This window comes from Limanda limanda, chromosome 6 (assembly GCF_963576545.1).
Source record: "Limanda limanda chromosome 6, fLimLim1.1, whole genome shotgun sequence".
In the NCBI taxonomy this organism is placed as follows: Eukaryota; Metazoa; Chordata; class Actinopteri; order Pleuronectiformes; family Pleuronectidae; genus Limanda; species Limanda limanda.
The window spans coordinates 12,923,757-12,937,990 of NC_083641.1; the positions used below are offsets into that span (position 1 = coordinate 12,923,757).

Below are 14,234 nucleotides of genomic sequence, written 5' to 3' on the forward strand. Positions count from 1 at the left end.
TGATACCTTTAATTAAAAACAAACTTTATTAATTTGTGTGTTAAGTTTGAGGACTATGAGTGTGTGCAGCTTGGTGTGGCTTGATGAATGTAAGAGGACTGTTGGGCCATTCTAGTTTGTCTTGTTTTGGGGAAAAGCTTAATGTCAGAGCAATGAGTTATATCTCACATAGTGAGTGAGTTTGATATGTCATGTTAGTCCAGATTGAATTTAACTTCAGGGTCCAGTTAGTCACTTTTTTTGTTCTTGTTTTTTTTCTGTCAAATTGTGTTGTCTTTATCAACAAAGGATTCAAGCTGTGGAACTTTCACTAAATGGACCTTTTGGGCCCGATTGTTTGTTTCACTTACTTCAATGTGTTTGAACTTTGTGTCAACAGTTGCAATGGGACCCAGAGGAGACCCCATGTCCAAGAAAAACACAGAGAAGGGTCCAATCACCTCACATCTGTGTTGAATACTCTTGAGGCTTAATAAAAGCAATACCTGGAGCGAGGTTTCTAAATGTTGTGGAAAATCTCCTCTGAAATAAAACATACTCTGTCATTTGGTAGAAACATTGCCGTGATATGAGGCTTTAAATCTCTGCAGAAGCAAAGTGCTTTGGGTTTTTTACATTAGGGAGCAGCATGTGTTTCTTCACTGGTAACACTTGCCGTATAGACCGGTTCACCAGGCACCAGATGATTGTTTGTGGCTCAGGGTGGTCTCAGCATTAACTTTAGGAGGTTACCTGGTTACCAAAACAACACCATTCTAATTAAATCAAAACCGATCTCCTCCAACCAGCTACAGGCCGCTGCTTTAATGAAAGCCTGATAAAGTGTGTTGAGGACGGGGCCGAGCTGCGGCCTGTGTCCTCCCCACATTCCTGAGAGCACAGAGTCTCCTCCCGGCTTCACGCTCCAGCCCACAGCGTGAAAGAGCCGCAGCGTCCACCACACACAGCTGTTCACAGAAAGCAAGGAGGGGTCGGGCTTGACCGAGGCCGCCATGTCTTTTTAGTGTGGGAAAATGTGTCCGTGTCGATTCATGCACGTGAACAAAGCCTTGATGAACCGACTCATGGATACAAACAGGCCGTCCACTGTGATAGTCACTACTCGAAAACTCTTTAGTGTCAGTTTTCATTAGAGAGTAAAGTAACGGATTGACTTAACAACTTTTTGAAGACTGAACCTGTAGTAAATAAGAAGATAAAAAGTGATTAAATATGACTAAATATCATATGCGATATTTAAATGCAATATTTTAGTGACAGGCTAACTTCCATAGACTTTTGAGCAGATTACAAAAAGAGGTTGCAGATTAAGGGATACAACATAGACTGGATATTACAATTATACATCGCAGCTCCCCAAAAGTGACTGGCTGCAGTATAGGCTACTAACCCCAACTCCACCATGTTAGTGGATGGGGCAACTAGACAGTCAAGGGAAACATTATAAACATTTTTCTCAAAGATGATCTCTTTCATTTTAGGCAGTTCTTATCAAGGGATCTAGGGATAGTGTTGTTCTATCACGAGCCCTCAGTGAAACTCTGATGCTCCTTCACATTAAATAAACAAATGATTTACAATAATGGGATGAACATTATTGTTCCAAACAATATCCGCTCATCTGGAGTTTTGAGATTTGAAGTACAGTTTAACATGTTGCTCCACAGCTTTTCACACATCTGGTTAAATTGAGATATTCTGTATTAAGTGCTTTAACAGGGTGCTGTCTTCTTATTACTTTAATTTATTTGTATTAGTGTGTATGAGTTTGTGTAACTGTCTCTTCTTTGTCAGTCAAAGCACTTTGTAAACCCTGCTTTAAAGATGCTATATTAAAAGAAACTTTGTATTATTATTGTAACTCAAGACACCCTCATCTTCTCCACAGGCAGATTTCTCTGCTCTGCACTCTAACCCCTGCGTCAACATGCTTTTTGGAAGAAGGACTGTTATCAGAGTGTATTAATGGCCATGAAGTCACAGCTTCAGTTGTACTGAGTCAGCAGCAGAGCAGCCAAGGTGCACAACACAGTCATTAGTCCCAGGGCAGATCACTGAGGTGAGGACTGGCTCCCTCTTTGTGTATTTCACTGCCTCCTCCTCTGCAGATACAAACTGTCAACCACACTTCTCGCTCCCTCTCTCTCTCTCTCTCTCTCTCTCTCTCTCTCTCTCTCTCTCTCTCTCTCTCTCTCTCTCTCTCTTTTCTCTCTCTCACTGTCTCGCTTTCCCTACCTCACTCTTCCACCCCTCTGCACTACTTAAACAAATTGCTCTCTATCACTATCTCGGCAGTGTGTGTGTGTGTGTGTGTGTGTGGAAGCCTCTGTGCTGCTTCACCATGAGAAAGGAGAGCAGGTTGATTCGGTGGATCTGGTGGATCGTTGCAGTGATGGCTTTGTTCTTCCTGGGCTTCATCATAGGTAAGACATGAAAAACTAAGATAAACTTTGGTTGGAAGGCTGTTTGTTCTGCATGTTTGTTTACAGTAAGTAAAGAGTATTGTGATAATGAAAACACTGGGACAAATTATCAGGATAAGTGTGTGAATGGCAGCTGATGGAACAAAATAAACAGATACACAACATTTGGTATAAAATACATAATAATTAATAATGAAAGTTATTTCCTAAAGTGAATCTCAGAAGATATGAAATCTATTCAGCGCTGTTTAAATTGCATCTTGCACGTGTGTTGTTTTTGCGTATGAGCTTAAGTTTGTCACCACTACGCAACTTTTCACGTCTTTGTGCTCACAGCAGGTTAACACTTACTGTCCATAACGACAGCTCAATTAAAGATGTAATATCTGACTCAATGGGAAGCTTCTGTGATATTCTGCTTGCCCGATAATGACAACTGACTTGTGGAGTGTTTGGTGTGTGTTATAGGTTGGTTTGCAAAGCCCACACATCCACACACTGCAGACGACAATGTTTCCAGCAAATACCTGAGGGAGTTTCTGGATGAAATGCAGCCAAACCAGATCAGAGGGCACCTCAGGTACAGATCAGTTCAAACACACTACACATGTCCTGTGTATTAGTACAGGTTATCCAAAGCAGAGAAAGATTTCAGCAGGGAAGGAAAACTGCTTCAAATTTTCTTTGGGGAGTTTACCATCTCCCCATGAAGTAAGGAAGTTCTTTCTCAGTACCCTTCACCTTTATTTCCTAGACTTAAATCTTATAACTATCCATGGTTGCCATGAAACTTGGTCCAAAAATTCACAGCAACCCAACAATACATGCCTGTGTTGAAACCCCAATTTTTTTTTTATATGACAACTCCCCCAAAAGTAAAAACGTATTATTCCCATCGCAGCTTGATTCTTGGCAAAATGTGTCTCAAACATCAACACTCACTCTGACTTACCTTAAACCGCACTGTGTGAGTAATTACAAAACTACACTGCACATCCAAATATTCTTCAAACCCACAGGACTTTATTGAGAAAGTATTACAGGCTGCTGTCCAACAGAGAGGAATAATGAATCAACAACCCTAAAACTGCATATGGGAAAGTGATAAAAGAAGAATATCAGAATATCAGAATGGGTGTAATTTGTATTGTAAATTAGAATTTTATCCTGCTAAGCTAACATGCTAAACAAGACATATCCACAAGCAGAACATTCTAAATGTTAATATCACATAATGTATAGTCATGTAACATAGCTTAACTTAGCTTAGCTTAGCTTAACTTTACTTTACTTTACTTTACTTTACTTTACTTTACTTTACTTTACTTTACTTTAATTTACTTTACTTTAATTTTATTTACTTTACTTTACTTTGATTCATCAATAAATAAATAAATAAATTTTTATTTGTATAGCCCATATTCAAAAATCACAGTTTGGCTCATAGGGCTTTAACATGGTGTGACATCCTCTGCCCTTAAGCCTCAACAAGAGTAAGGAAAAACTTCTAATAAAACTCAACTTAACTTAACTTAATTTAATTTAATTTAAGAATTAACTTCAAGAATTAACTCAACTCAACTCAACTTAACTTAACTGCAGGATGGTCTACAGGCAGCAGCAGGAACATTCATAGCCTACTCAAGTATAGTATTTAAAACTATATAGAATGCTTTCATTTATATGACCTGCAGTTACAATTGTAGCATATGAAATGGAGTGGAGTAGGACTGAGTGCAAGTAAACAGATATTTATATTCTCAATGTGTAATAAACTCGCAGTAGAAAATACTGGGCGACTGATTCTGGACTCACACTAACTGAATCCTCCCCGGCCACAACATCTTCACTCTGCTGGTTTCCATCAATGTCTGTTCTTTGGCTTCCTCTTCACAGGAAATTTACCCGTCTCCCCCACCTGGCTGGTACGGAGCAGAACCTGAAGTATGCAGAGCAGATCAAGGCAGAGTGGCAGGAGTTTGGCCTGGACTCGGTGGAGATGGTGCCTTATGACGTCCTGTTGTCCTATCCCAACAAATCCCAACCGAATTACATCTCCATAGTTGATCAGCATGGCAATGAGGTACAGGACAGGCCCATAGATGAGCCACAGGATGATGGGTGGAGGCACGTCATGACTTCGACAGCACGTCAAGCTTTGGTTTATTGATCAACACAATTTTATTTTAATTTTAACCTAATCATTATCAATATTACCTACAAAGGGATTCTGATGAAATGGTCCAGTCTCTTCAAATACGCCCTCACATCTGGTGATGATGTTTTTCTCCCACACATAGCAAACCCCTGACAAGCTTCAGTCTATTTGGGGAGATAACAAAGTTGCAGAGATCACCCGGATCCATTAAAACTCACAAGACACACTCGCAAGACAGATTATTCAAGTCCAAGATCCTTTTAGAGCCTTATGAGATAAATGTGTGTGTGTGTGTGTGTGTGTGTGTGTGTGTGTGTGTGTGTGTGTGTGTGTGTGCGTTTGTGTGTGTGTGTGTGTGTGCGTGTGTGTGTGTGCGTGTGTGTGTGTGTGTGTGTGTGTGTGTGTGTGTGTGTGTGTGTGTGTGTGTGTGCGTGTGTGTGTGTGTGTGTGTGTGTGTGTGTGTGTCCTATAAGTGAAGAGATTATTCAAGTCCAAGATCCTTGTTAGCCTTATGAGATAAATGCGTGTGTGTGTGTGTGTGTGTGGGTGTGTGTGTGTGTGTGTTTGTGTGTGTGTGTGTGTGTGTGTGTGTGTGTGTGCGTGTGTGTGTGTGTGTGTGTGTGCTTGTGTGTGTGTGTGCGTGTGCGTGTGTGTTTGTGCGTGTGTGTGTGTGTGTGTGTGTCCTATAAGTGAAGATAGTGACACAGCACAGAGGTAAACAAGAGCAAACAGATCAGGTTTTACTGCACAGTCACATTACAGCAGGCTGTTGGGATGCAGTCAGGTATTCAAACATAATCGGTTTAGTTTACATTTTGGTGAACAGTACACAGACACACACACTCAGTCACCAGGTCACACAACACACAGAGTACAGATACTGAAAGTCCTGTATCTACTATCTGCACACAAGGTTCAATTTTAATCTGAAAATGATTAAATAATTCATATTGTAGCAATAAGGGGAAACATTTTACAGTATCTTACCTCATTAACATTACAGGAGGAAGAATTCGTACTTGAGAAAAAGTACTGCGAACACACTCTAAAAATCTTACTTTAAAAATGTATCATGCATTTAAAATGCAGATTCTGTTCTCGATTAATCGATTAATTGATTGTTTGGTCTGTAAAACGTATCGACTACCATGACATAGAGACACCTTCTCTGTGAATGTAAAATAACACAATAATTGTGCAGAAAGCATGAAATGTAAAATACTTTTGCATGGACCCAAAGAAAAGAAATCGTAATAGTTTCAGCTGTGCTTGTATGTACTGTATGTTCTACAAAATGTTTCTATGAAAAATCATCATATTTCTGTTTTGCAAGAAAAATCATAGTTTTTGAAATGATAAGTAAACCTGCTAAATTTTAAGTGGAGTTAAGAGACTTAATTTTCATGAGATTTACTAGAGAAGATAAAAGCTGTTCAAGAACCATGTCTCATTTGACCTCACGTCATTTCCTTCACAGGTTTTTAACACGTCCTTGTCAGAGCCGGTTCCAGAGGGTTATGAAGATGTTTCTAACATTGTGCCTCCATACAGTGCTTTCTCCCCCAAGGGACAACCTGAGGTACACACAGTCTCTCTCACACACACACACACACAAACACACACACACACCACAAACACACACACACACTCTCACACACACCACAAACACACACACACACACTCTCACACACACACAACCTTATCAGTGATGTTTGAATAGTTTTCACTGCAGCACTAAAAGAAGTTAACATAGATTTTGAGCATTCCTTATCCTCGAACTTCAGAAAAAACTCCCTCTCTTTCTCTCTCTCTTTATCTCTCTCTCTCCAGGGAGATTTGGTTTATGTGAACTATGGTCGCACGGAAGACTTCTCCAAGTTGCAGAGGGAGATGAACATCAATGTGACTGGAATGATTGTCATCGTCAGATATGGGAAAATATTCAGAGGCAATAAGGTAGGGAACATGTGGATCAAACCTCCAGAGGTAATGTCAGTGAAATCCAGAGGAATAAACCCAGATGTTTAAACTGCTGAAGCCTGAACCTTTCAGTGTTTTTCTCTTCTATTCAAAGCTTTGTTGAAGATATCCGTATCATCTGTGTTAATTCATCACTGTGGAATTTCGGCTCGCGTCTTTAAACGATGCAATTCATGAAACTCAAATCAGTCATCACTAATGTTTGAAAATCTGTCAGGACAGAATAAACATCATCAACCTCTGCTTTCTGTGTATGTTCCTCTGTCCACCAGGTGAAGAACGCCATGTTGGCTGGAGCGAAGGCGATCATCATGTTCTCAGACCCAGCAGATTACTGGGCCTCCGGAGTCCAGGTAGTTCAGTCTGCATCTGTGTATGTGTGTTATCTGTGGGGTTTTAAAAGAAACACACAGGCTCTAAATCAGCCAATATATGTTTGCTGATATGCACAATACGAAAGCTATTTTTTTACAGAATAAAAATTGCAGGAAAGATGTATAACGTATATCATGAATTCATCCAAGTTCTAAATATATGCTTCTGTGAGCTTTTTCTTTTGTATCGTTATTTATTCAAAGTTTGTGGTTCAAATGTAAATTATCAAGTCCCAATAACATTTATTTCTCAAAAGGGTTTTTCTATGACATCTTAGGAATCATTGCCAAATGTATTTTTCTTTGATATATATTGAAATCAGAACTTTTGTATATCAGTGTTGGGCTCTACTTTCCATACCTGCCATTGTGAATGTAGATGAGGTAAATATATGCTGCACAGTATTTACACTGGCCTTTAAACAAGGCTGGGATGAGAGGCAGAGTCAACTCAGGACAACTATAAACTCACAATCCCGATCATACATTTAAAAAATAGTCATGCAACCATAGAAATAAATACTTGTTTGTGTGTGAACAGCCGTACCCTGAGGGCTGGAACCTGCCGGGTGGAGGAGCTCAAAGAGGAAATGTTCTGAACTTGAACGGAGCCGGAGACCCACTCACACCCGGGTATCCCGCTAAAGGTGTGTTTCTTCATCTGTTAGAGCCTGAGTGTAAACACGTGTGTGTGTGTGTGCGTGTGTGTGTGTGTGTGTGTGTGTGTTTATCTAACATTGTCCTGTCCTCTCTCTCACAGACTACACATACAGACTCAGCCCCGAGGACGGAGTGGGACTTCCCAAGATTCCTGTGCATCCCATTGGCTTCCACGATGCAGCTCACCTGTTGAGGTTCAAGTTCTAATCAATACTGCTAATGATGATTTGGTTTGTCTTCCACAGAGCTGTTTAAACTCAACTTGAATTTAGAATTCCAGGCAAGAAAGTAAATGATTCAACAAAATGAGTTGATTTATTTACCTATCAACAGGAATATGGGAGGACAGATTCCACCCAACAACTGGAAAGGAGCTCTGAACGTCTCGTACAGGATTGGTCCGGGCTTTATCGAAGATTTCAAGAGTCAGTGAGTGCTTCTACACTTCTCCCTGTGCAGTGTGACCATGAGATCATTATTCCATCCTCCATCTTTAACTTAATAAACCTTGTTCACTTCCAGTTGACGGTCTCGCCACAGATCCACTGCTGTCTATTCCCTGTTTTAGAGTTTGGGTTTTTCTCTCCCTTGTTGTTGCCTCCTCTTCTCTTGTCCAGCCTTAATGACCCAGTGGCTTGTGGCCAACTGAAGCACAATGGAAGTCCTTGTTGCTTCTGTGCAAGAGGAACATACAAACACATTTATACACGCAGCCCAAATGGCAAAGGGCATTTTTATGCGTATCAATCCCCTATAACAACATATCAACAATGTGTTATTAATTTATTTTGTCAATCATTTCTCTGTTGCACAACATTTTAAGATTTGACCACTTTATAAAGGAATGTTATTCTGCAGTTTAAGAGCATTGCATCTTTGTTTGCATCTCTGTTCCCTGATTCTTGGAAATAAACAGAGTGAACATGTTTCTGAAGCTGATGTGAGTTGTTAATAAAACAGAAAAACACTCATCTTTACTACACATTTTAGCCTATCTCTTGCCTTCACCCCTGTGAGCATCTCTCTTTCAATAATAGTCTGTCTGTCTCAGGAAGGTGCGTATGAACATCCACACAAACAACCAGGTGACCAGGATCTACAACGTCATTGGCCGGATTAGAGGAGCTCTGGAGCCAGGTACGGGAAAAACAACCTGGCCGAACCATTCGCTCAGGGTTACTGAAACAGTTTGCGCATAACTAACACATGCAATTTATTTATTAACAACACACAAAATATTTAATTTCTGACAAATTATCTAGTGTCAAAATATTGTTTACAAACAATATGTAATTTATTGACAAAACAACGCCAGTATTGACACAAATTATGATTCAATTATTAATAACAGATTAGAATGGGTTAAATTCTTATTGGCGGAAATTGGTGCTAAGTTTTTTGCAAGAGACACTCAGGAAAACAACATTGAACTGACTTGACTGTGTTTTAAATCCAAAACTGTTAAGAAAAACTACGGCTCAGTCTCCTGAGGAAGTGTCTGTCATTGGGGTATCCCTTCTTTCAACGTGTGAGTGTGTGCGTGCGTGTGTGCGTGTGTGCGTGTGTGTGTGTGCAGACAGGTATGTGATTCTGGGAGGACACCGGGATGCCTGGGTGTTTGGAGGAATAGATCCCATGACCGGGGCTGCAGTCGTCCATGAAACTGTCAGGAGCGCCGGCCTGCTCCTCCAAAAAGGTGTGTGTTTGCATAACTGAATAATGTGTCAATAGTCAGTACTGAGCAGGGGTGGACTGGCCATCTGGCATACCGGGCATAATCCCGGTGGGCCGTTGACCCAATGTGGGCCGGTCTGGTCCGCTATGTTGTTGTTTTTTTTTTTCTCTCTTCTTCCTCTCTAAATTCCCTCCAATTGGGCCGGCCAATTGGCTACAGAGGGCTAGCAGTGTGTTGCCAGCATCGACACATATTATTGGTCTATTGTTTGTCATTGTCAATCAATCATGGGCTGACAGGCTCAGAGAGCCCTGACAGTGCTGTCAATCACAACACAAACCGGGGGCGGGTGGGGCGGGACCTCATGGCATAGGCGGGGGGAGTCGCGGGACGGGCTGCTGCTGAGACAGAAACTTAACTTAATGGATAATAAGAGTAAAAAAACGCCCGGGTGGCGCTGAGAAGCATCTCACTCGCTGCCCCCTCCCTCCTGAGATGTGCAGGTCCGGTGGCGTGTTTGCCACCGTGGGGAGGGTGCAGCGCGAGAGGTTGGTCTATCCCTCCGCAGGTTCACCTTCAGAAATCTTGTTACGACTTTTACTTCCTCTAGAATAGGATAAGAGATAGTGTCTTATTTTGTGTGCCTATAGTATAGTGGTTATACTGTGGTTTATTAATGTTCTTGGGCAGACACAAGAGGCACTTGTTTATAGTTAATTAGAAGTTCAGATGCACTGGTCCATTACTATTTGAACCTCAGCATCTAGGGTTCAAAATTGGTAAAATTATACATTATATTCATATTGTTGTTGTAATTTTTCAGTCAGTTGAGATAAATCTTGAGGAGAAACATTTTGGGTTGTTTTGTGTCTGTATAGACCTACTATAAAAAGCACTTTGCATTTTTAATTTTAGTTCTTGTACTTTTGATACTTAAGTACATTTCAACACCAGATACTTTTGATACTTAAGTACTTTTAATATGAGCTACTTTAAGACATTTAGAAGACATAAGTTACGTCAATTTAATGGCAGATGTGCTCGGCTAATTATGTGGGCCGGTCTGAGCCAAAAAATGCCCGGGCCGTTTTGTTCTCCCAGTCCAGCCCTGGTACTGAGTGAGTGTGTATGCGTGTGTGTGTGTGTGTGTGTGTGTGTGTGTGTGTGTGTGTGTGTGTGTGTGTGTGTGTGTGTGTGTGTGTGTGTGTAGGCTGGAGGCCGAGGAGGACGATAATATTTGCCAGCTGGGACGCTGAGGAGTTTGGACTGCTTGGATCTACAGAATGGGCAGAGGTATGACACACACACACACTCACACTCACATATACAGACACTCACATATACAGACACACACACACACAGATAAACACATCTTGACTTCATCCCTCTCAAAAGGACAACGCTAAGCTGCTGCAGGAGAGAGCTGTGGCCTACATCAACGCAGACTCTGCCATAGAGGGTGAGTGTGTAGATCAATGTTATATATAAATTGTAAAAAGTGCTCAGGCCGAAATAGTTTTGATCTGATTTTCATGTCCTTGATTTGCAGGTATGTACACACTGAGGGTGGACTGCACTCCGTCTCTAAACACTCTGGTGTATGACATCACCAAGCAAGTGAGCAAATATATATACATATATATATATATGTATATTATAGGAAACTTGAGTCTTTTGGTTGTTCTCTTATGTTGTATATTCTGTCTTTCTTTCTATGTTTGCATGTAGATAGCAAGTCCAGAGGAAGGTGAGGAGGGCGTCTCTCTGTACGAGAGCTGGCACAAGCGGGACAACTGGACCATGGACCGGGATGCACCCAGGTACGAGACATCACCGCCAGCTGCTCGCTCTGGTCAGACCTGAAGTTTTACATAAGCTAATAGCAAATCATTAAAACACACAAGGTTCAAGCATGAAATGAGTACTGCAGAGATTATTAAGAATAAGAAGAGGAAGAAGCTGAAATGAGAGATTCAGACGACCAGGTCACATCTGAGGAGGGAGTTGGGTTTAAACTAAGTTTGGAAAGTAACATTTTCTGACATTTCTGAGCTTATCCATTAAAAATAGATTAAGAAATAAATCAAATCTACCATTGAATCTGTGTGATCTTTACTCTGTTGTTCTGTAGAATCAGTAAACTCGGCTCAGGCAGTGATTTCGAGGCCTATTTTATCCGTCTGGGAATCGCTGCAGGCAGAGCCAGATACACAAAGAACAGGGTACGTCAAATGTTGTGTTTCACTTTACCTGTGATTGTATGTTTATGTATATGTGTAATGTGTATCTATGGAGTGAATATCAGCTCTAGTTATTTTACCTGGATGACAGTTTTGATTTGAACATATCTGGACATAAAACTGCAAACCTGCTATCTGTGAATTATATAAAACACTTTATCCACAGTAGTGTGCGTGAAAGAAGGATTATTGTTTCCAGTGTTTGTGTAGTTGCATGTGTTTACAGCTTCTGTTTGACTTTGAGTTTATAATCATTAATCGTTATGTTTAAGGTTCAGTGTGTAAGATTTAGGTCAAAGTGATCTATCGGCAGAAATTTAATATAAAAAATCCAAGTAATGTTTTCACTGGTGTGTAATCATCTAAATTCTGGGCCCTTCATATTTAACTACTTTATATTTACATCGAGAGTGGGTCCTCTCTACGGAGGCCGCCATGTTTTTTACAGTAGCCCAGACTGGACAAACTAAACACCTTTTGATTTTTTAGGACAACTGAAGGTGACCACAGGTTCTCCTTTATGTTTGGAAGGGGAGGGTGAGGTGAGGGGGTTCAGCTGCAACAGCTTCATAGACGTCACTGAATCCTACAAATTGAACCTTTCACCTCAGAAGAGAGGATGTGTTAGACTGATGCCAGTATGTGTGTGTGTTCATGGAAGAAAACTCTGAAATGTCCTCTATGTGTGTGTGTGTGTGTGTGTGTGTGTGTGTGTGTGTGTGTTTTCAGATAACAGAGACCTACAGCTCTTATCCCGTCTATCACAGTGTGTATGAAACCTTTGAGATCGTGGAGAGGTTTTACGACCCCTCCTTCAGAAGGCTGCGGGCAGTGGCCCAGGTGAGAGGCGGCCTCGTCTTCCTATTGGCCGATTCCCAGCTGCTGCCTCTCAGTGCCGACCAGTACGCAGACTCACTGGGGAAGTACGCACAGAGAGTCGCCCAGTTGGCACACAAGCACCAAGCAGAGATGGAGATGTTCGAGGTGTCGTTCGGTGAGTTGGTTTTTCGTCCATGTGTGATCAGATACAAGTGAATTTCAAATATTTAAAGAGGTGAACCATCTTCTGGATCTGTCATTTCAGTATAACAAATAAAAACTGTACCTCTCTATCGCCAGACGCTTTGTTTTCTGCAGTGGAAAACTTCACTGTTGCAGCCAGGGGTTTCCATGAGCGTCTGCAGACCCTCAACAGAGCAGAGTGAGGAAAACATTGTCTTTGATTTTCAGTGTCCAAAGGAAAGAGTAAATGTGTTGGAATGCATGTTCTGATTAATATTTGCATGTGTGTGTGCATCAGTCCTCTGCAGGTTCGCATCATGAACGATCAGCTTATGTATCTGGAGAGAGCCTTTATAGACCCCCTGGGTTTGCCTGGTAGACCCTTCTACAGGTTTGTCTCTCAAGCACACACACACACACACACACACACACACACACACACACACACACACACACACACACACACACACACACGCACACACACACGCACACAGTCTTTCTACAGCAGCCTCTACTTGGCCATGTGGACTGTAGTTAATTTGCTCTGGTCAATTAGATTAAACTATACACTGTATAAAAAGATGGACGATGTGACAGCTACCCATAAGTGAGGCCAAAGTGTTCCGCCCGCCACCTGGTGGCTGGCTGCAGTATAAGTCATAAACCTATCAAATCCCATTTCATAACACAACAGTGACAGCACTAAATTCCCTCTGTTTCTCTGTTTATTCAGTAAATCTGTGTGATTATAAGGAAAGTTGTGATTATTTATAGATTCCTGAACTTTCTATAATACTTCTTTAACGTAACACCCTCCTCTCTGTTGCAGACATGTGATATTTGCTCCCAGCAGCCATAATAAATACTCAGGGGACTCATTCCCTGGGATCTATGATACACTGTTTGACATCAAGAACTCAGCTGACCCTCAGGCCTGGGAGGAAGTCAAGCGTCAAATCAGCATCGCTGCGTTCACCGTTCATGCTGCTGCTATGACCCTCACACCACCTGCTTGAAGCAGGCACATGAAGGCACGTGATGGAACTGTCTATACTGGTATACATCACCTGCAACACACACACACAGACAAACACACACACACAGCGATGGACAATCCCCGTAATGTTCCAGGAATGTCCATATCTCAGCAGAACATTGAAGCTGTGAGCATCATGACCACAACTTGACTGACAAATCTGGTTTCTGATGTTATTTGTCCACAATAAAGTTCTAATTTATGCTTTTGAAGTTGTCATTTTGTTGTAAATGTCTCTGGCTTCTCAAGCCAAATAAATTCAAACCATCCCTATGTAGCCAAAAAACAAATGATGTCTGGTCCATGTTTCAGTCTGAGACAGAATGTGACTAGTTTTATTTAAATATATCTATTTATTAATTATCCTTCATACCAGCGTGTGTTTTTGTGCAAGAAATAACTCAAGTAAATATGGGTGGATTGTGAGTGTGAACAATAACAGGGTGCAATTAACACCAACATATCAAAGCAAATAATAGGACTAGAGACACATAGTTTTGAGAACCACGTTAAACAGCACTGACTTCCTAAGGAAATGAAAAACGTGTTTTTGTCCTTCTACGAGGACGTTTCTACACCGGAGAAAAACACCAGCCGACATGCACAAATTACTCTCCTTAACTTAACTTAAATCATGAGTAACATAGTCAAAGGTTGTCAAAGGCTAAGATTAGAGGTTTAAATGT

At 41.2% G+C, this 14,234-nt stretch overlaps 1 protein-coding gene across 1 annotated transcript; it reads left to right on the top strand.

The window, feature by feature from the left end:
• The first annotated feature begins 2,341 nt into the window (after positions 1 to 2,341).
• naalad2 (N-acetylated alpha-linked acidic dipeptidase 2) lies at positions 2,342 to 13,528 on the top strand. Its single transcript, XM_061073767.1, has 20 exons — positions 2,342 to 2,423; positions 2,892 to 3,003; positions 4,320 to 4,506; positions 6,059 to 6,160; positions 6,412 to 6,537; positions 6,834 to 6,914; positions 7,477 to 7,582; positions 7,696 to 7,789; positions 7,929 to 8,024; positions 8,647 to 8,732; positions 9,172 to 9,291; positions 10,481 to 10,563; positions 10,666 to 10,729; positions 10,820 to 10,887; positions 10,999 to 11,090; positions 11,402 to 11,492; positions 12,240 to 12,504; positions 12,630 to 12,711; positions 12,811 to 12,903; positions 13,342 to 13,528. The coding sequence occupies exons 1-20, from the start codon at positions 2,342 to 2,344 to the stop codon at positions 13,526 to 13,528; spliced, it is 2,217 nt and encodes a 738-aa protein (XP_060929750.1).
• The last annotated feature ends 706 nt before the right edge of the window (positions 13,529 to 14,234 follow it).